At 36.5% G+C, this 19,068-nt stretch overlaps 3 protein-coding genes across 3 annotated transcripts in view; 2 read left to right on the forward strand and 1 right to left on the reverse strand.

Moving 5' to 3' along the window:
* Window positions 1–1,385: 1,385 nt before the first annotated feature.
* Window positions 1,386–8,284, reverse strand: sspn (sarcospan (Kras oncogene-associated gene)). Its single transcript, XM_067390232.1, has 3 exons — window positions 7,814–8,284; window positions 4,212–4,298; window positions 1,386–2,365 (listed from the first exon to the last, which is right to left on the reverse strand). Exons 1-3 carry the CDS (start codon window positions 8,066–8,068, stop codon window positions 2,006–2,008), a joined length of 702 nt encoding a protein of 233 aa, XP_067246333.1. The 5' UTR covers window positions 8,069–8,284; the 3' UTR covers window positions 1,386–2,005.
* Window positions 8,285–9,671: 1,387 nt separating this feature from the next.
* On the forward strand, window positions 9,672–13,449 carry bhlhe41 (basic helix-loop-helix family, member e41). The gene is made up of 5 exons (XM_067390231.1): window positions 9,672–9,907; window positions 10,019–10,082; window positions 10,215–10,322; window positions 10,440–10,551; window positions 10,694–13,449. The coding sequence occupies exons 1-5, from the start codon at window positions 9,846–9,848 to the stop codon at window positions 11,617–11,619; spliced, it is 1,272 nt and encodes a 423-aa protein (XP_067246332.1). The 5' UTR covers window positions 9,672–9,845; the 3' UTR covers window positions 11,620–13,449.
* Window positions 13,450–17,956: 4,507 nt separating this feature from the next.
* ctsd (cathepsin D) overlaps window positions 17,957–19,068 on the forward strand; it is an 8,351-nt gene continuing 7,239 nt past the window's right edge. The window contains exon 1 of the mRNA XM_067390233.1: window positions 17,957–18,124. Coding sequence (XP_067246334.1) covers window positions 18,063–18,124 — 62 coding nt within the window. The 5' untranslated portion in view covers window positions 17,957–18,062. The remainder of the gene's footprint in view (window positions 18,125–19,068) is intronic.

A 19,068-nucleotide genomic window follows, 5' to 3' on the forward strand; every position in this document is an offset into this window, starting at 1 on the left:
CCTTTATTCCACAAGGTGGCAATGTCTGATATACAATGCTGAAATGACGACTCATTCAGACCGAAAACAAAATAATAAGAAAAACATGAAATGGCTCAGCGATTTACTGCAGAGCAAGTACTGAACGCAATCAAATATGACTGTAACTGTTACTGGATTGATCTGGTGAAGCTGTTAACGAACGAAATATTGATTTTGAAGATGTTGAAAATTATATAGTTTTGAGAATAAGTTTGAGATCGCGAATGGGCTCATATTCGTGAACTCAAACATAAAACTAGCCTATTATTTGCTGAATTTACTGGGAAATGAGCTCTGATGAGGACAGTGATGATGACATAAAACATTGCTCAAATTGAGCCCTTTCAAGCTCCAAAAGGTAACAAAATATGCTTTATTTTATTCTTCTGTAATAGTTATTCTAATATCAGAGGAGTTTTATATTATCGTGACAGGTAGAGATCCTTCAGTGTTAGATATTGACCCGGGTCGAAAAAGACCCGAATATGTAAGAATGATTGGCGAAACAGTCATGCATTTAAGGGTTAACAAGTTATGAAGTGAATTATCTAGTTTCCGCCAGACCGCCTTCCGAATTCAAGTTACGAAGAAAGTGTAAACTGGCATTGCGTCAGTTACATTCTTTTCCGTAAGTTGAATAGGGAAGGCGTAGCACGTAGCGTAAGATTTTTGAACTGCAGGAGTTTTACACTTTCTTCACTGAATATGGATAGCGGAAGCTAGATATTTTACTTCATAGCTTGTTAAATATGGATTTTTTTTTGCATCGCTTTGCTTCAGAAGGCCTTTATTAACCCCCTGGAGCCGTTTGGAATATGTTTATGATGGATGGATGTGGATGGAGGCACTTTCTTCAGAGTCGTGACCCCTGTTCACTGCCATTATATTTTTATTAAAATATCTCTGATTGTGTCAGAAAGAAGAAAGTCCTATACACCTAGAATGGCTTGTATAGCCTGGGCTAATTTTGAGTAAATTATAAAGTATTTTGTGTAAAATATGAGCTAATAATGAGTAAAGCTTGGGCTAATTGTCATTTGAATGTGAACTAATCCTTTCAGTTAAAGCAGTACTGTATATATGATTTGGTATGTTTGTCTTTTATCTTTAATCATGTTGAAATGTGAAGTGTTGCATCTGTGTATATGCTCAAGTCAGAGTATGTAATATGGCTTAATTTACACCTCTTTCGATATATAAAACTATATAATAAGACAATATTTATCAAAATTTTGGGCCATGACTGTTAATGTAACTGATAGTTATATATATATATATATATATATATATATATATATATATATATATATATATATATATATATATATATATATATATATATATATATATATATATATATATATATATATATATATATATTTTTTGTTTGGCATAATTTTTAAATGTAAAAATACAAAATATTATTTAATTTAAAATCTGTTTTGCATAGATTTTTTTTTTTAATATTCTTCTGCCAATGGGGATGGAACAACCTGGATTTTTGTCTCGGAAACAATGAGCGAAACTTAGAAACTTAGAAAAGTATGAAGTTAGAAAATGCATGTGAAAGGTGAAGCTTGTGCAAATGATTGCATTTCAAGGTGTTTTGTTTTTTGACTAAGCCAAATTTAATACTGGCAATTAAATGAATTCTTATCCATGGCATTACCACAATAGTAACAACAATTTTGCGTAAACAATCTCATTTTGCGTCATAGATAAAAATACTCTCCTTGGCAGCAGTGAACTTTTTTTTTCAAACAGCCAATGTAGAAAAATACAATAACTCTAAAAATTGCATAAAACTTTCCAAAATATTATAATATGGCAATACAAACACAGACTCATTCAACTGCTTTGATAAAAGGTCACATGACAGAAAACTCCCATTGGGACAGATATTGCAGCAAACAGTTTCTTCCCTAAAGGCACAAACACTCCCACGCTCCACATGTTTACTTCTCGACAGAAATCTCTCGGTGCTCTAAACTTTCTGCCAATCCTGTGCAGAAGGAGATCCCGTCTGTAGCCCAGCGAAAAACACCTGGTACCTGTGCTTCCATATCAGGAAGGCCCCCACCAGGCAGATGATGGCTTGAGCCAGGTTCAGCACCATCTGCAGAAGGTAATACATGGGTAGAGTGCTGATGATGGCACTGCAGTCTGTCACACCTCTGTAGGTGAAAGTGCGGGCGATGGGGTCATCGGGGTCCAGGGTGCACATACAATCCTCCATCATTTCCGTGCACTGGTAGCTGTTAGTCAGGGCGTAATGGTAGCACTGGAAGGCGATGACCACTACCGAAATGACCAGCCCCATCGTGCACAGGAAGAAGTACAGGAGCTGGGTGGAAGTGGGAGAGCAATTGCTGTCATTTGTGACGATTAAGGCAGGGCGATGGAAATAAGATTTTAATAGACTAAAATGCCTGTACTTGTTCATTTAAAACCAGCTCAGTGCTCTGTCTTGATGACTCAGGAATGTTACTGCCAATGTCAATGGTCCATTAAATATTAAAAATATGCCTAACTAAAGGAACAGTTCACCTCAAAATTTTGATTTTGTCATTAACACACTCATGCCATACTTTCTTTCTCATGCCTCGTATTTCTTAAACACAAAAGATTTTATTCAGTGAACAGTTCACCCTAAGTGAACCATCTTAGGGTAAAGAAAATGTTAACAGTCTGAAGTTTCAATAGAATGTTAAAGGAACCACACAGGCTAATAAAGAATCTTTCATTTTTAAGAGTGTATTTAAGGTAGATTGTTCAGAATTGTGATGAGAAATCCAACTCATTTCCAATGCCAAATTTACACTGCAAAGGCACAGAGGTACTTCTGAAGTGGCATCAAGGTGTTTTTACACACTGTTTAATGCTGCTCAGAGGTGCCATATATGCTTTACTCAGAAAATATAACTGTATACTTTGAAACAAGGGGCTGAGGTGGGTCAGAGCAGGCACAATTTAGTTTGGCTTCTATGTGGCATAGAAGACTGAATTTTGAGGAGGCACAGAGCCGCCTTAACTCAGCTTCCATTTTTTAATCATTTTTATCCATTTTATGATTATCAAGTCATGACTCAGCGTAAGTCATAAATAACAACTGAAATCGTAAAGACAAAATCGTAAAAACAACTGACTCAAAGATTGCTAATTCATAATTCAAAGACTTATATAGAGCTTTATAAGTAATGGTCTGCTTTTATAATACTAAAATGGTGTTTTTTTGTCTTTTGAGACATTTAAAATCACTTTCAACAAATAAAGGTTCCAAAAGGGTTTTTTTTTTTTTTTTTTTTGTGATTCATAGAAGAACCATTTTAGGTTTCCTAGATCTTAAAAGAACATTTGTTACCCTGGTCCACAAAACCAGTCATAGGTTGCACAGGTGTATTTGTAGCAATAGCCAACAATACATTGTATGGGACAAAATTATCGATTTTTCGTTAATGCCAAAAAATATTGAGATATTAAGTAAAGATCATGTCCCATGAAGATATTTTGTAAATTTCCTACCGTCAATATATAAAAAATTTACTTTTGTGAGTGGATATGCATTGCTAAGGACTTAATTTAAAGGCAATTTTCTCAATAGTTTTATTTTTTTGCACCCTCAGATTCCAGATTTTCAAATAGTTGTATCTCAGCCAAATATATAATCATACATCAATTGAAAGCGTATTTATTCAGCTTTCAGGTGATGTATAAATCTTAATTTAAAAAAATTGACCCTTATGAGTGGTTTTGTGGTCACATTTTAACAACCCAAAGAACCTTTTCCATTATAAGGAACCTTTTTGTGCATTGGAAAGGTTCCATGGTTGTTAGATGTTCTTCATGGAATCATCAATACCAATAAAGAACCTTTATTTATTTTATTTAAGAGTGAATGGCAAAGAGCTACTTGGACAGTTTCATGGAAGAAATAAAATAATAGTGTGTTGGAATGACATGGTGGTAAGTAAATGATCATTATGTGATTAAATAATTTTTCAGTTCAAATACGACGATATGTCGATTTTGTTTAATTCTAGACCTGTTGCTAGATAGCCAGTACATTTTATCATAGAAGTCCCTTGCTCTCAGAACAAGAATGCACCTTTGTGGGTTTTAAAGTCCATTTGAAATGTATTTACATATGAGGGGCAATTGTAATTTATCCAAAAACTGCATTTATTTTTCACCTTTATGATAAATTGAACCGATGCTCTCTCATCAGGCACTCTGGTGATGCAGAAGAGGATGAATCCCAGCAGAGACACCACACACATCTGCAAAACACCAAAATACAGTAGAGAATTTTTAATAGATTTGTCACTCATGTACCATATACAGTATAAACCATCAAACATGCTAAGTGAGTTGGAGTGTGGATCGCCGTTATCACGTGCATTTCACAGTCTATTGCCGAAAAATGTTGTCATTGTTGCCATGAACGCATACCAGTCTACTGGATTGATCTAATCTTATTTGCAGTGCAGCAGAGCTCCTAAGTTTTCTGTGTGTGCCAGGCTTGTCATGAGCCAACCATAACCCTTATTGTAATCAGCATTGTGCAACTCAGCATTGAGCTGTCATCTGATAATATATTGACTGCTGCTGCAAATTGAATAGCTTGACCCCTCCCCACCCTCCGAGATATCTTTATCTCTCACGCTTTTTATCTCACTCTTTTCTTCTCTGTCTCTCTTTCTCTCTCTGTGTTTTCCCCATTTTTTCTCAGCGTGATTGGAGTCTTGTGACTAACGTGTGGTATCTAATTTGATTGTTTTTCCCGGGTTCTGAGGCAGAGAGGTCTTGGTGACCTCAGCGTTTTTCTCCTGGAACAGCAGCACTGGTCTCGTGAGGCCTAAACTCGAGATGCCAGAGAAGTTCTCTGATCTATATTGCTCCAATAAAAGCATGTGCGTTCATCATTCTGAATTTGTGTATTCAACATAGCCGTCTCATAAAGACATCGATTTATGTTTTATTGCCACGTTAGCTAATGTTTTACACGATAAAAGAGTTGTATGTGGGGGTTGTGTGGCATTCAGAATTGAACAGAGAATGCTTTTTAATTTTCATTTCGATTCCTTTATTTGAATTGAGGTAGCAAACAGAATGTAAAATTGCAATTTGAATAGAAATTTATCGAGTCATTTTTATCAACAAAAAGCAAAGTTGGTAACACTTTACAATAAGGTTCTATTGTTAACATAAGTTAACCACATTAGTTAAAGGTGCCCTAGAACTTTTATTAAAAGATGTAATATAAGTCTAAGGTGTCCCCTGAATGTGTCTGTGAAGTTTCAGCTCAAAATACTCCATAGATTTTTATTAATTCATTTTTTTAACTGCCTATTTTGGGGCATCATTATAAATGAGCCGATTCAGGGTATGTGGCCCTTTAAATGCTGAAGCTCCCCGCCCACGGAGCTCGCGCTTGCCTTAAACAACATAAAAAAAGTTCAAACAGCTAATATAACCCTCAAAATGGATCTTTACAAAGTGTTCGTGATGCAGCATGTCTAATCGTGTAAGTACAGTCTTTATTTGGATGTTTACATTTGATTCTGAATGAGTTTGAGGTTGTGCTCCGTGGCTAACGGCTAATGCTACACTGTTGGAGAGATTTATAAAGAATGAAGTTGTGTTTATGAATTATACAGACTGCAAGTGTTTAAAAATGAAAATAGCGACGGCCCTTGTCTCTGTGAATACAGTAAGAAACGATGGTAACTTTAACCACATTTAACAGTACATTAGCAACATGCTAACGAAACATTTAGAAAGACAATTTACAAATATCACTAAAAATATCATGTTATCATTGCTCCATCTGTCATTTTTTGCTATTGTCCTTGCTTGCTTACCTAGTCTGATGATTCAGCTGTGCACAGATCCAGACGTTAATACTGCCTGCCCTTGTGTAATGCCTTTCATAATGTTGGGAACATGGGCTGGCATATGCAAATATTGGGGGCGTACACCCCGACAGTTACCTAACAGTTGGTATTATGTTGAGATTCGGCTGTTCTTTGGAGGTCTTTTAAACAAATGAGATTTATATAAGAAGGAGGAAACAATGGAGTTTGATACTCACTGTATGTCATTTCGATGTACTGAACTCTTGTTATTCAACTATGCCAAGGTAAATTCAATTTTTGAATCTAGTGCACCTTTAACATGACCTAAAATACTTCTAAAGCATTCATTAATCTTATTTAATGTTAATTTTGGACCTGAGCTAACATGAACTAAAAAGAAACACTTGTATTTTTACATTGAACAAATATTAATACTGTAACAAATGCATTGCTTACTTGTTTAATTTCATAAAATGTTGAAACTACACAATAATCTAGTTAAATTAGAAAAAAAAAACGTTCTATAATATTAATGTCATGTCAAAACTGATGCATGCAATGTTATTGTCCTGTTATGTTTGTCATATGGTCTACGTGACCTCACTATGTCTGAACTCAAGGATTGCTTTGAGCTGACTTGAATCTTTTGAAGAACTGTTTGCTATTTATAAAGGTACAGTTTGATCTTACTTTCTTGTGATTCTCAAACAAACTGTTGTATTTTTAGATTCATTTAGCTGAGGAACCCGAATTGTTCTTAAATTTAAATCTATTTTTCATTATAGGCTTCTGCGACTGAATACTTCTCTGAGCAAAGGTAAGAAGCATGAACACTGCTGAACAAGCAAAATTTCATGAAAATCTCTCAGTGGTGAATCTAAACTCAGGATTACATTAAAACTTTCCAATTTTGTGTAAAATATGTGACTTTTTTTCATAACAGTGTGAACAGCACAAAGCACATGGCTGATCTTTTCGATTCTGATTTGAGGCACTTCCATATGTGGTCCTAAATCAGATTTGCAGTGCGATGTCAGTCTGAACAGTCTCCTCATGCTTGTCTTTGTCCCCTTTGTCGCCTGTGCATCAACTTGAGAAATGAAAGCATAACACTGAGTTCATTGGCCTTCCTGTATGACACCGTGCTGTATCTGGTCTTTTGCGCATGCGATTCAATTCAGGATCAGGATCAGTTCACACTTGAACACATTTTAGTAAACAATGTGAACAGCCAAACAAAACAAATCAGATCTGAGCAATAACTCTAAATTGAACACTAAGGGGTTCACACATGCGCTACTTTTACCGTTCACACATGCGCTACTTTTCCATTGTTTTTCAATGTAAACACGTGCTAGATGGATGTGTTGGCCGGCATGCTCACATTTTGTGTATTTTGCACTTGAGTGCCACAAGAATTTCAACTTTTACACGCTCATCAATGTCAGTTCCAAAACAGAGGATCAATCAGAAGAACTCAGAGGCGGGGCAAGCATTGCGAGCTTCTGTTTACAGTAACGAGTTGGCATGGCAACTGTTTAATTTGATGGCAACATGGCGGAGGAGGCCATAGCCAGTGTGATTATTTTCTTTTTTTCCATGTCAAAAATAGTATCTATCTATTCAGCTGTTTACCTATTTCTATTATTTCCGTTATTGCATGATGTCTCAAAAGCGTTTTAGACACAAAGACGCGTTCTGTGTGAACGAGCCCTAAGGCTTGCGGTGTGAGTGTGATTATTAGTATGTTATTTTTGTACTTAGATGCATACATGCTCTCTTTAACAGCATACTTATTGTATGGTATGCTATGCTTATGTACAGTATATAAGGCTGTGTGGCCAATGAATCCGATGTGACGGCCTCATGCATGAAAGAGTAAACAAGGCATGCTGGGAGCTGAGGGAGAGGTTGATGAAGAGCAAAAGGAAGCTTACAATGATGCCGGCCCAATGGGGCGTCTCCCTGGCCAGCAGAGAGGGGCTAATGGTGATCATGAGGAAGGCCACGCCTGCTACTGCGATGCCCAGCAGAAGCTGTAACAGAGCGACCACCAAAGGAAAGCGGCAGCCACAACATGTTTGGGCTTCCTCCAGCACTGGGCCACCAGGTTTTGCTTGTCCCTTCTTCTCATTGCCAGGGGCTGCATTGCTTCCTCCAGCTGACCCCTTCGGACTCGTCCCCGACCCCATAATTCCTCCTGTCTCGTGCTGAGATTCTTAATCTTCCTTTGTGGCTGACTGGATGTTCTTGCTCTCGCCCTCTAGCTGTTTGTCCTTCTTTTTCTTTCTCGCCTGTCGTTTCTTTTGCTCTCTATAGCTAGACTGTTCCTTCGCACTGCATGCCGCCCGCTTGCCCTGCCCTTCCCTTCCCCTCCCTCCTCACTGGAGGCTTCTCTTCCTACGCGATCCCTGCTCGGGTGCCGCTATTCGGAATCAGAAAGGGCTCTGAACTAATATGGAAAACATTTGGAGCAGATTCCACAAGAGCCACATATAGAGCACAGGAAAGGAGACGGAAAGGAGGGAGGGTAGGAAAGGAGAGGGGAGACATAAAGGGGGGACTCCAACACACGACAACTGCCAGTCTCCCTGAAACTAAACAGGAAACAGGGATCTCACAGAGCAGAAACAATTCTTGTCACTGGCAAACATGTGGGCGAGTGTTTGAGTCCTGCCAGCCTCCTGCAACACACTGTGTAATCTATTCATAACAGCCTGGAGTCAGTCACATGATTTTGATGAAGTTACGTGACCCGCGGGCATGTGAGCGGGTTACAGTTAATCTCTTATGAATATTATGAGAGACTGCAGATATGCTACGTGTTCATTTCACTTTGTGTTAATTATGGAGATTCATTAACTACATGCAGGACACGTTTCTTATACGTCTGAATTCACCTCTTCATTTTATATTTCATGTTCTGATTTATAACCTAATGGGTTCATCCGCTGAAATGTTCTGAAGGCTGGTTATTGACAGAATGTAGTCTATTTTCAGCCACACTATATTGAGAGCTTATTCAATATATGTGTTGTTGTGTTATGTCACACCTCATCTCAGATAGCATGTAGGCCTTTAAGCAAAGCAATCTCAGTAGATGTCAATTCAAGGTAAACATGATGCACAGAACTCTAGAAAAGTTCCCATTATGAAGTTGGAAATATTTATGATTATGATTATCTACAAATATTTCCATATCAGTTTGTTATTATAAAAAAACAAACAAATTTAAAATATACCAGACGATCTTAACTGTCTATTTGCAAATCTTTAAAAATATGTATTTAAAATATTACTAATAAATATACTTACTGAGGAAAAGAAGAAGAATTTGATGATTTAATTATGTATTTCGAAAAAAAAAAAAGACAAAATAGTCATAACTATATTTGGCAAACCTGATAAACAGCCTATATGAAGGCATTTAGCCAAGTACATAAATGTGCCTTTAAGTGTTTGTTTACTTAAAGTTAATAATTTTATATAGGCATAGAAAGAAACAATAAATGTTTAAGCCTATGTATTCATTTAAATAATTGCCTATATGAAATATTCTGGTAGCCTATTTCATATTTAGATGTGCAGATATTATTTTTGCGACTTAAAATACTAATATTTTAATGCTTTGAGTTTGGAGCGATATGCTGTGGTTTAATTTTCAGAGTCTATTCAGCAATGAACTGACAACTTTCAAACCCATTTAATTCCCAGACTCTCGAGCTGGTGCAGTTTACACGTGAGTGTGCGCGCGGTTCCTGCCTGGTGGAGGCGCGCGTGCGCGGTAGTCGCCACGAGCAGAATGAGTGCGCGAGAGTGCTGGGCAAAGTGGCAGCTCAGGCGAGCGCGCACACACATCATCATTCAGAGGTTCTGCGCGATACCGGACACAACGCACTGCCGCTCCGCTGATACTGGATTAACGAAACCTGATTGTAAAAGAAGCACACAAGAAAGTGGGACAAAGTTATGGATGAAAGAATACCGAGAATGCAGGGCAGACAGTTTCTGGATCACGCGGATTTCTTGGGGTAATTTTATGCTCGGATGTTTTGTTTTGTTTTAAAATTAACGCAAGTATTGCTATTGTTGTTGTTTTTTAAAAGTGTATTGAGGTTAAAATGAGTGTTTTCTTTTTATAGGGTTGAATATTCGTCTCTCTACATGTGCAAATCCAAAAGAGGGATGAAGAGAGAGGAAGGAAAGGTAAGCAAACTGTGGACCCGTGATGGAAACGTGATGTCCTTCAAGTTCACGTAACACCTCGTATTAAAGGATTTGAGTGAGAATTATTAACTTTAAGAACTTTTTGAAATGGCTGCTACTTCCCATTCGCAGGACGCGTACAAGTTACCACACAGACTGATCGAGAAAAAGAGGAGGGACCGAATAAATGAATGTATCGGGCAGCTGAAGGATTTATTACCCGAACATCTCAAACTTACGGTAAAGTCACCTGAATTTTGTTTAGTCTTGTTAAAATGTGTTTCGTAAATGTATATTACTCTCATAGGGAAAGCAAGAAAGTAGGGAAATCCTATAAATGTTCGTATTGTCTTACAGACTCTAGGTCACTTGGAAAAAGCAGTAGTTCTTGAACTGACGCTGAAGCATTTGAACGCTTTGACAGCTGTCACAGAGCAACAGCACCAGAAGATCATCGCTTTGCAGAATGGTAAATTACATAATATGCAACCCACACAATGCAATTTGAGAAATCTATCTATCTGTCCTTTTTAATCTATGTACAGTATATTTCTATCTCTCTGTCATTTTTCTGTTGTATATGACAGGACTTTGTCTTTGTTTTATGACAGGAGAGCGATCATTAAAGTCCTCCCTCCAGGCTGACTTAGACGCGTTCCACTCTGGCTTTCAAGCATGTGCCAAAGAAGTCCTGCAGTATCTGAACAAGGTGGAGAACTGGACGGCGCGTGAGCAGAGGTGCACGCGACTCATCAACCACTTGCACAAAGTTTCCGCGCAGTTCCAGCCGGGCGCAGGGATCCTGCAGCAGCAGTTGCCAGGCGACGATGCTCCAGAGCGGGACGCGCAGAGAGATACACAAGCCAACTGCGTCCCTGTCATCCAGAGGACTCAGAACCTCGAGCTTAACGAGAACGACACAGACACTGACAGCGGATATGGAGGAGAGGCAGAGAAAGGCGATGGCAAATGCGAGAAAGGATGCGACACAGCGAAAGGAGTTAAGATCAAGCAGGAGTTCGGAGACGAACGTGTCACCAAAAAAGCCAAACTGAACTGGTCTGCGAACGGCGCATCTGATTCCGCCAACACCCGACCGGACGTGGCGCTTATGAACTCTTTAATGGGAATGACGGGTGTTGGTGGACAACAAACTCCCTTTTGCATGCCGTTTTACTTCATAAACCCGTCCGCAGCAGCATCGTACATGCCTTTGTTTGATAAAAGTCATTTGGAGAAGTTGGTGTATCCAGCAGCGGCGGCGGCGGCGCTGACCACGCCGTTCCCGTGGTTTTACCCCGGGATTCCCACGCACGCTTCCACTGCAGCTGCGGCCGCCGCTGCCATCGCTTTCCCCAGTTCGTCCGCCGATAAAACCTCCGGATTTGATGCAGCATCCTCGAAAGATAACGAGCCGCCGTCTCCTGATGGTGACCTGTCCAACGAGGCCGACCTGGCCTCTCCTATGTCTGGGGACCATGGCTCGGAGAATGATGCTGGTCATCAGCCCCAAAGAAATGAAAACGATGGTACATAAAGCTGATCTTTTGACCTTTGAGTGCACACTAGTTTGCTTGTAAAATTGCTATTTATCTGTTTATCTTAATTTAATTGTCATTGAGTATTTAGTATAGTGTTTCTATGGATTTCCAAGCAAAGGCTGTTCTGTTTTTGTTTTGTTTGCGTTATTATAATTCTTATTAGGACTCAAAATTTTACGACAAATCATTTTTTTAGGGGAGAATGGGGGACGTTGTAACAGCCAGTGCCTTTTGCACTGATTCCTTGAGATATTTGAATGAAAATCCAATTGACAGCAGCGACTTTTAAGTCCTTTATGTTTCGCCATCCAATGGCATATTAGTATTGACTGAAAATGTGTGAAATCTCAGACTATGCTCTGTTTTTTTTTTGTGTTGTCGTTGTAGTTGTCTTTTTTTTAATTTTTGATGAAGAAATATAGTTTAGTGCAATACATATAAATCTTCTTTAAGCTGAAGTACGGCACTTATCCTAGCAGAGCGTTTTTTTTTTTTTAAAGATATGGAAGTCACATATTGGACTCTTGGATGTAATGTTTGATATTGACCTCAAGCAGGCTGGTGTGACTGCTGCAGTATTTGTCAGATATAACTTTCTATTATAGTATGACTGGATTTCAGTCCTATTTCGCTCTTTTCAGTGTTCAGTGCTTTAAAGAGTTACCTACATACCTCAACATACCATAGAGTTTGGGCCAGGACTAATTTTTTCAGAGATGCTCCTCTGGTAGGGCTGGTGACGAAATGTTTTGAGCGATTTTAATTGGACAAACGGTGTGAGCAACAATCCTCTGATGTAATGTTACAGCAGCCCCCGTCTCTCTCTCTCTCCCGAACAATTAGTCTGAATCACTTGTGAAGGAAATCAGCACTCCAAATAAAAATGGCAGGACCAATCACCTGTCAATCATCACTGAGAGTGCTTCGCCAACAATCTGACATCATTGTCCTGTGTCACCTCTAGCAAAAATGTACAAGGTATTATAGCACCTTATGGAACTTTGATATTGAATGTAATCTGTGTTCTTTTGGTAGATTTGTACTGTATATATTCTGATAAAAGTAGTTATTTAATCCAGAGGTAAAGTGCACTTTTTCTTGCCTTCTCAGTTTCCTATAACACAATCCTCACTCTTCGTTTTTAAGCCAATGCCCTTTGAACTCAAACTATGATGTATGTTTTTCTTAAGGAAATCTTCTTAAATACAAAGGCAAGTGTTGGAATATATGTATCTATAAATGTATGACATCATACTCTTGAGCTAGCATATTCAAACATGTGAGCTGGCTCATTTTAGTCTGTTGAAAAGTAAGGTAAGAGAAATGTGATTATATCAAACGTGTTTTGCCTTTTCTCAAACATTGTCACTATTCATGACCTTGTAAAAGCGAAATGCATACGGGTCATGCTGTGTATTGTACAAATGTTGTGGAGCACTGTAACATGACATGAATAAACATGTAAACGGACCTTTTAGATTGGATAGATCAGGAGATCATGGGAGTTTCATTGAATGTGTTTATTTTTCAAAGCCTGGGTTTATGAATGCATAGGAACAGTGATGTACCAGCTGCCATTTATTTCTGCATTGTAACACATTTCATAGGCCCTATAGTGTCTTTGCCTCAACTGTCATTTGCCTAAACAGTGGCATGTGGATGTATATAGTTTGTGAATATGCTGTATGTTTAATGTTCATGTTGTAGAAGAAATCTATGGATTTTTTTAAAGGATAAACTGAGCGACTGCTGCACATTTCCTTAATGCTTTACACATTTGCTGTTTGAAATTATGCAGCTCAGTTGTCAAATAAACATAAGCTCATGTGAACAAAATGCTATCACCTCGCTCATTTATTTCAGCACCGAAATGCACATGATGTTCATACAGTCAAAGACTATAGAATAACACAAGACGTGTCACTTGTATTGTTTTGAATGGGAGAAAGTGTAATGCGCAATATGGCGGAATAAGTCCCGCCTTCTAAATAAGAGCCAATCGCCGACTGGTAAAGTCATCGCGTCACTGCAGCAGCCGTTAGAAGCACCGGTTTCTATAGAAACAGTCAGACGCGCGCCTCTGAAACATGGCAGTTTTTTGTCATGATTCGAGCGTTTGGATAAAACATTTATAAGACAGCTGTTGTCAGATTTTATTGGTGATTTCAAATATGAAATGTAATCGTAAGGTTGGCGAACAGTTTTGGAGAATTTGATGTTTCCCCATTCAAAGAGATAGGGCATGAGGATGCCCGAGAGGCGTTTCAAAGATGGCCGCCGAGTGAAATGACTTGTCTTAAAGGGACTTTGATACAGTATAACACTAAAACAGACTGATGAAATCATTCATACCTCACTGCAGTCAACGTATGCATGTGACAGTGTTATTTTCAATGTGAATCACCCAGAAACACCCACTTACCTACAGCTGACATCAAGAGATCTGCTAAGCCTAGCTAAACAGATCAACTAGTAAAAAATCAGTGTTTAGTCTGAAACTGGATACTTGCAGTTATAGTCGCCCATAACTTTATAAAGTATCCTGTTATGAACTAAAATGTGCCCATTTATAGTTATCATTAATCAACATGTCATTAAAATCAAGTGTCTGATGGGCCCAACAAACAAAACCTATAAAATGACCTCTTTTGCAAATGTTTGTGTTTTAGTTGCGAATCAAAGAATGAGTCAGCTTGAAAATCAGCTGACATGAGTTTCATAATGTTGGAATGTAAAAACAACCAAAGTTAACCCATGTGAATCTGTAAAATAAGGAATCTAACCACAGACATAGAGTAGCCTACGTTCAATCTTTACACAGAAAAATCTGCATAAAAAGGATATACCAACAGCAAGGACTCATCTACTAAATGCTTAAATAAACATTTAGCTATAGATTTCTGTAGGTCTTATGTAATAGAGTTGTGATTTCAGTGGTGGTACTGGACCGGGAAAAGTGCTACATATTTACTTCAGGACACCCATGTTTAGATGTGAGAAGTGATAAAAGGGCTTTCGGTTTTATATTTCAGCATTCTGTTATGCTGAACAAGTTAAAAAAACAAAAACTCTAGCAAATTTGTGGAATCTCATGTCAGTTTCGGGATTGCCCTTCAGCACGTTCTCAGACTGGAGAGAGAACATTATCGAGATCACACTGACCTCTAGTGGTGAAACTGCGAAGACACACATTGCTGGAAAGTGTCCCAGTCAAGCTGAATCCACCTTATGTATCGTTTTATTGAAAAAAGGGAAAAGTGAAATCGTGATAAAGCACACAAGTATTTCACGGTTTAGCGTTTTAGGGATGTACGAGATCGAGGAAACGAAAGTATTATTCTCCGCAATCATGTGTGTAGCCTACATTAATTAGAAATGTATTTTTTTAAATGTATTTTTAGTTTTTATCTGTGAGGGTTTTATTTGAAAATGGAATTGAGATTTATTAATATAATAATTCAAACATGAATATGGAAATAAATAAATCACGTTTGGACAAATTAATAGACATTTAAAACTGTTTATTTAACTCATGTTTAAAAATGAAGTTAAATAAAATGATATTTTAATAAATCATTTTTAATTGAACAATAAATTGACATTTAAAGGATTAGTTCACTTTCAAATTAAAATTTCCTGATAATTTACTCACCCCATGTCATCCAAGATGTTCATGTCTTTCTTTATTCAGTCGAAAAGAAATTAAGGTTTTTGATGAAAACATTCCAGGATTTTTCTCCATAGTGGACTTCAATGGAGCCCAAACGGTTGAAGGTCAAAATTACAGTTTACAGTGATCTCAGATGAGAAATAAGTGTCTTATCTAGAGAAACCATTGCGCATTTAAAAAAAAATGAAAATAACCGTAAATGCTCATTCTTCTTCTCTATTTGAATTCCAGCAGTGTAGATGCTGCTAAGTGTATTACTGCCCTCCACAGGTCAAAGTTTGAACTAAATTGTCATATACAATATGCTAGTGCAAGTATATAACAATTAGTTCAAACTTTAACCTGTGGAGGGCAGTAATACACTTAGTGTCATTTTGACCTTCAACCATTTGGGCTCCATTGAAGTTCACTATATGGAGAAAAATCCTTTAAAGTTTTCATCAAAAACCTTAATTTCTTTTCGACTGAAGAAAGAAAGACACAAACATCTTGGATGACATGGGGGTGAGTACATTTTAATTTGAAAGTGAACTAATCCTTTAAAGCGTTTTATCTACTTCATGTTTTAAAATGTAGTTCAGTTAAATAGTAAATACATTTTAGATGTACATTTTAAATTCCAGTAAAAATAAAATAATAACTACATTTTAAATAACAATAAACAGTTTTAATGTCTGTCAACATGTCAAAAGTGATTTAGTTCCATTTTATTTTTAAATTTTTTTTTTTAAAAATTTGAATTATTTCAAGGATTATTCCATTATTACATAAGTGTCACTTTTAGTCCTCCCTATAGCAAATATGTAGCCTATGTAAATTGTATAAATGAAATGAAGTATTCACCATAGCCTGCTAATATACTTATATTCGGATATATTTAGTTAATATACTATTTTTAGGTAAACATATTTAACATATTTGATCAAATTAAAATGTGATTAGTTTGATTTAATTATTTCGGTCAAAGAGTTGTCAGATTAATCACCTAGTTTAATCTTCTCACGTCGGTATCTAATAAACATTTCCTCAGAGCCTTTATTCAATTGTGGACCGGTGTATTTAGGAATATAAACTGGAAAAAAGCTTGGTGTATTTGTGAAACATACTGTTTAAATAATAAAGTAAAAGAGGTTATACATTTAAAATGTTAATGCTAAAAGTGTGTTAGAGAGGTTTAGAGATTGATTATTCATGTGATTTTTGCTCAATGGAAAAAGAATCTATTGTCCATCTGTTTTGTAATTGTATATACAAAAAGATTTTTTTGGTGGATGTGGAAAATTTCATTAGAAGGAAAACAGATGTCATATTTAAATTAAATTATTTTGATATACAGTACAGTCCAAAAGTTTGGAACCACTAAGATTTTTTATGTTTTTAAAAGAAGTTTCGTCTGCTCACCAAGGCTACATTTATTTAATTAAAAATACAGTATAAAAAACAATAATATTGTGAAATATTATTACAATTTAAAATAACTGTTTTCTATTTTAATATATTTCACAAAGTAATTTATTCCTGTGATGGCAAAGCTGAAAATATTTGTGTACAATATTTTTTTCAGGATTATTTGATGAACGGAAAGTTCAAAAGAACAGTGTTTATCTGAAATATAATCTTTATAAATGTAAAATGTAACATTATAAATGTCTTTACTGCCAGTTTTGATTGATTTAATGCATCCTTGCTGAATAAAAGTATTCATTTCTTTAATTTCTTTAAAAAAAAAATAAATAAAAATTCTTAGTGACCCCAAACTTTTGAACGGTAGTGTATAATGCTACAGAAGCTTTGTATTTCAGATAAATGCTGTTCTTTTGAACTTTCTATTCATCAAGGAATCCTGAAAAAAAAGTACACAACTGTTTTCAACATTGAAAATAATCATAAATGTTTATTGAGCAGCAGATCAGCATATTAGAATGATTTCTGAAGGATCATGTGACACTGAAGACTGGAGTAATGATGCTGAAAATTCAGCTTTGCATCACAGGAATAAATTACTTTGTCAAATATATTTAAATAGTACACAGTTTTTTTTTTTTAAATTGTAATAATATTTCACAATATTATTGTTTTTTACTGTATTTTTAATTAAATAAATGTAGCCTTGGTGAGCAGACGAAACTTCTTTTAAAAACATTAAAAATCTTAGTGGTTCCAAACTTTTGGACTGTACTGTATGTATGTATTATTCCAATGAAAATAATAACAATAATAATTTTAATTGTATTGTACAACTGTTTATTATTTTGGGGAATTTTCATATACACAAAAAGAAATGGTCAGGATCCAAGCCAAATTTTATTCATTTTTTTTTCAGGAGACAAAAGACTACTGCACCAGTTTGGAGAACATTATAAATAAAAAAGCAAGGAAGGCTTGTCATGTTTTTAAAGAATATTCAGTTTTTGATTAATGAATCAATGGTTTGTACGCTCTGTCATGTATTTTCTGTGCATTAATATGTACATTTATGTTTATTATTGTATATTTCTGACTAATAAAAAAGAGAGAGAAGCTGCAAAAAAAAAAAAAAAAAAAAAAAAAAAAAAAATGCCTTTATTCAAACACTAATTGCGCAGAATCGAGCGCAGCCTCGACGTTCTTCAATGCTCCGTCACATGATGGTGAGCAAAAGTTGCTCAGCAGCACCATCACGTCAGCTGACTGCAGCCGTTTGTCCTACATATCAGATCACACAACAACACTCTTAACAGACAGATACTACTCCTCAGATGCGTTAACAGGTCTTGAGGACTCGCCAACATGAGAATCGCCTGTCTGCTGCTAGCTGCTGCCTTTGTGTGGACGTCCGACGCGATTGTTCGGTAAGGTTTAACAAACAAACTTAACAATAACAACAACACAATCCGCTCGGCGTGACTTGTAAACCTCGCAGTGTGGTCATTGTAGTTCATTCACGTTATTTGCACTTACTAGTTTGTTTTAATATCATTTTATCCAGTTAATTAAAACGATTATATGTGTCTCTTAACCTCTATATAATTTTAAATGTTTAAAAATGCTGTTCATGTATGCAGCTCGCCAGGCTTAAAGGGACAGTCCTTTGTGAAAACGATTATAAAGCACCCAGAGGTCGTTACGGGTCTCCCACTAGACAAAGAGGCTGATCGTTTGTGATTCAGCAGAAACTAATAAGAGCTGTTTATAGATCAGTATGAAGGGCCCTTTAAAGTTCAGCCTTTAGAAACCTCGTTTAGTGCACTGAAGCTTATAGATCTCACACAAATGGCTCAAAAACACGTGAAAAAAATGTTTAGCTACACGTGATCATTAATGACTTTTTGTCCGTATGGTGGAATGCCTTTGTTTTGTACTTACATTTGACTTGAATGTTATAAATTGACCTAATTTATCAGTGACACACATAAAGAGGTTTAGTTTGACTCGCATATCAAAGTCCAAAACACTGCTGCTTTTACTGCATCACATATTGTTAAACATGCAAAGAGAAAATATTGTATTTGTTAACCATAATTGATGTAACTAATTCATTTTTAAAGCACTTATTTAACTTTTAATGATTGATTGTATGTATAGTAAGTAATTGGCAAGGTTCTTACCCAACTTAAAGGGACAGTTCACCCAAAAATTATCATTTACTCACCCTCAAGTTCCAAAGCTGTATTCATTTCTTTCTTTTGCTGAACTTAAAAGATGATATTTTGAAGAATGTTGGTAACCAAACAGTTGATGGTCTCCATTGACTTCCATGGTATTTTTTCCACCCATACTATGGAAGTCAGTCATC

Source organism: Chanodichthys erythropterus, chromosome 7 (genome assembly GCF_024489055.1).
Source record: "Chanodichthys erythropterus isolate Z2021 chromosome 7, ASM2448905v1, whole genome shotgun sequence".
In the NCBI taxonomy this organism is placed as follows: Eukaryota; Metazoa; Chordata; class Actinopteri; order Cypriniformes; family Xenocyprididae; genus Chanodichthys; species Chanodichthys erythropterus.

Bases quoted from the DNA above. Each gene is read 5' to 3' on its own strand.
- sspn (XM_067390232.1), bottom strand. From the start codon at position 8,068: ATGGGGTCGGGGACGAGTCCGAAGGGGTCAGCTGGAGGAAGCAATGCA. The intron at 4,299-7,813 runs GTAAGCTTCCTT...GGTGTTTTGCAG, and splicing joins CCCATTGGGCCGGCATCATT to ATGTGTGTGGTGTCTCTGCT. The intron at 2,366-4,211 runs GTGAAAAATAAA...ACTTCCACCCAG, and splicing joins CGGTTCAATTTATCATAAAG to CTCCTGTACTTCTTCCTGTG.
- bhlhe41 (XM_067390231.1), top strand. From the start codon at position 9,846: ATGGATGAAAGAATACCGAGAATGCAGGGCAGACAGTTTCTGGATCAC. The intron at 9,908-10,018 runs GTAATTTTATGC...TTCTTTTTATAG, and splicing joins GATCACGCGGATTTCTTGGG to GGTTGAATATTCGTCTCTCT. The intron at 10,323-10,439 runs GTAAAGTCACCT...ATTGTCTTACAG, and splicing joins CCGAACATCTCAAACTTACG to ACTCTAGGTCACTTGGAAAA.